Source organism: Danio rerio, chromosome 2 (genome assembly GCF_049306965.1).
Source record: "Danio rerio strain Tuebingen ecotype United States chromosome 2, GRCz12tu, whole genome shotgun sequence".
In the NCBI taxonomy this organism is placed as follows: Eukaryota; Metazoa; Chordata; class Actinopteri; order Cypriniformes; family Danionidae; genus Danio; species Danio rerio.
Window position 1 is genome coordinate 32,072,501 of NC_133177.1, and position 2,932 is coordinate 32,075,432.

At 37.4% G+C, this 2,932-nt stretch overlaps 1 protein-coding gene across 2 annotated transcripts in view; it reads left to right on the forward strand.

Moving 5' to 3' along the window:
• The window catches only part of cdh12a (cadherin 12a), a 122,569-nt gene extending 121,191 nt beyond the window's left edge, over positions 1-1,378 (forward strand). The window contains exon 12 of one of the 2 annotated variants that reach the window (XR_012388821.1): positions 1-1,378. This exon is cut by the window's left edge and continues 228 nt beyond it. Coding sequence is in view for 1 of the 2 variants with exons in the window: in NM_001159830.1 (NP_001153302.1) it covers positions 1-293 (293 nt within the window). In the remaining variant the exon portion in view is untranslated. The other variant, NM_001159830.1, reaches the window with a different exon arrangement.
• The last annotated feature ends 1,554 nt before the right edge of the window (positions 1,379-2,932 follow it).

Here is a 2,932-nt window from a genome sequence, read left to right on the forward strand (position 1 = left end):
CCGAGGACAGCGAGGACATCCGAGCTTACATCCATCATTGTCTTTTGGAGAGCTCCACACCTCCGTATGACTCCCTGGTCACATATGCATATGAAGGAGACGGTTCGGTGGCCGAATCACTTAGTTCTATTGAATCTTGGGTGCTCGAGCCCAAGGAGGATTACAGAAATCTGTGTGACTGGGGTCCTCGCTTCAAAACACTGGCTGGGATATTTAAAGAGCATGAGGGTAAGGAAAAGGAGAAAGTGGAAAATGAAGCACACGCTGAGGCACTACAGGACAGGCTGGACTGAGAGTATTTTAAGGAGCTCTGTGAAATACAAAGTTTATTTATTTCAGATGTGGCACTTGAAGGGATTGTTCACTTTAAATTGAAAATGTCTTGCTTGCTCTCATGTCATTCCATACTTGAATGCATAAGCATAAGCCAAGGGTTAACATCTTGATGTGTTAAAGGGTTAGTTCACCCAAAAACGAAAATTTTGTTGTTAATTATTAGGGCTGTGCTGTTAATCGAAATCGAATTACGATTTGAAACAATGTGATTAGCTATTCGCAAGAGGCATTATGTAATAATATTATTTAACTTCCCTCACCCAGAGTAAATGCGTGACTGCCGTCTATGTGTGACAGTCTTACTAACCAATTGAGTGAGCACACTTTCGTTCTGCCCAATGAGAATTGAGCAGTCGAATTATGCGGAACACCCACATTAAAACAAACAAACAAACAGGAAAGCGCCAACAAGTGGGATGATGGCATCTGCCGCTTCAGAAGCATTAATAGACTATAAAATCAAGGAAAAACGGTACATTGGTAATATAGGAATATGTTGGTTTCAAAGTCACAGACACCAAACAAAACCAGGTAAGTTGTAAGAGCTGTCGCAGAATTGTTGCCACAGCTTGACAAGAACCAGCACCTAAAAAAGCACAGCAGGCGGCTATGAGGAGCGTTCTGCTAAAGTCAACTAAAAGTATTGCCAGTGACACTCAATCTAGCAGCAAACAACAACAAAAAAACTATTTCAGAGTTGTTTGCTCATATATGTTAATATCTTTTAAGTTTCTTTTTTTTTACTACTACTCACTGCATTTTAGCAGTGAGAAGCTTCAACACAGATTATTAAGCTGAAGCTTGACAACAAAATTAAAATCATAAATAAATCTAAATCGCAATTATATATTTTCCCTAAATCGCACAGCGCTATTAATTATTCACCGTTGTGTCGCTCAAATCCCCTGAGACCTTTGTTTATATTCAGAACACTAATTAAGATGTTTTGGGATGAAATCTTCATCCTCCATAGACAGCGATGGTCTTGAGACATTAGCCCCTTTCACACAGTGATACCGGAAAGTAAATTTAAAGTAAAACCGTTAAATAAATAAATAAAAAAACGTTGTGGAAGGACAAAACAGGACATTCCGGATTTTTTTCCGGAAAAGACTATTCACACATCCATTCCAAAATACCAAAACAGGTGGGCTTGTATTTGCAAACATAATAGGGGTGAGGCTTTTGTTGATGGTTTCACTTTTATTTAAAGCTTTAGCATGGTTGAATCAGATACAGTTGCAGCTGAAAGTTGAAAGCAAGAATTATTTATATTATTTATTAAATTTCCTATTTATTGTATTTTATTGACATCTACCTCTACCCCAACCCTAAACCCAACCATCACAGTAACGTAAAAATTGTAGTTGTACCCAGTGTTATTTATGCTATTTATTAAACAACCCAGTAAATTCTATTTATTAACGCCTCACCCCAACTCTAAACACAACCGTTACACTACTGTAAAAATATTCATTATTGTTTTGCAGTGTAACAAAAACTATGCTGTATTGATGCGCATATCCACAGCTGTTTCCTATTTAGACTTTACACTTTAGCATTCATGCAGGTGCTTTTGTTCCAGAGACATCCAAAGACAGAAGCCCCGAGGAAATGTTCGCATGTCGAGATGTACATGCTAGCACTCACTGGAGTATTTCTTCATGTGCCAAAGCATCACACAGCTGAATGCAGGGCAAACTTATGGCAGTTTATCATAAGCATTTTATCAATAATTTTTTCCACATTTAGCACTATTAAAGACCATAGAAACGTAACCTGACTAACAACTAGCAGTTAAATGTGTCTGGAAAAGTATTCAAAGGCTCTTATTATTATGACAGCATGGATGTGGATGCGTCTGAATGTTCTGATTGGCTGGAGTAGACGTCTCATGTCAGGGCATTCTAAACGTTAACATGCTCTTACCGGAAATTTTCCTTTTGTTCACACAGAGCAGCAATCCAGAAAATTACCAGTAATGTTTCAACTTCTCTTTCAGGAAAATTGCCGGAACAAATTTATTTTCAAAAAGGGTCTGTTCACACATGATCTCTTTCTGGAAAATTGCCGGTAATTTTCCTGAAAAGTATGTATGTGTGTTTGTGTAAAACGTAGTCAAAGCATTTCATATGATCTTAATGATTCATACGATGCTCCAAGAACACGTTTGCATGCCAAAATAACCGTACAAATAACTTTTTTCACTTAACATATTTTGCATTACATCTGGGTGTGTGTTTACAACAGGAAATATGATGCTTGCTTATTGACACCAATAGCAATACAAAGGCCCTACATGTAAATCTACTGAACTCGCCAATGACCACCGATAATCAAGTTTACCAGCCAATTTTTTTTACCTACCATGAAACTCAAAAACAGTCTCTAAACATAAAAAAAAAAATGTATGTCAACTGATAACTGGCACTAGTATAAATATTCAGAAATGCTTGGTTTTACTTGCATTTGGTGCTTACTGAGTGTTATTTTTAGGCCTTGTCAATACGTCATACTGTCCGTAGTGAACACGCACCTTGAACTCACACAGGATAGAAGATATAGACAAACAAGTCATTCAAGTTTTTCACACAAA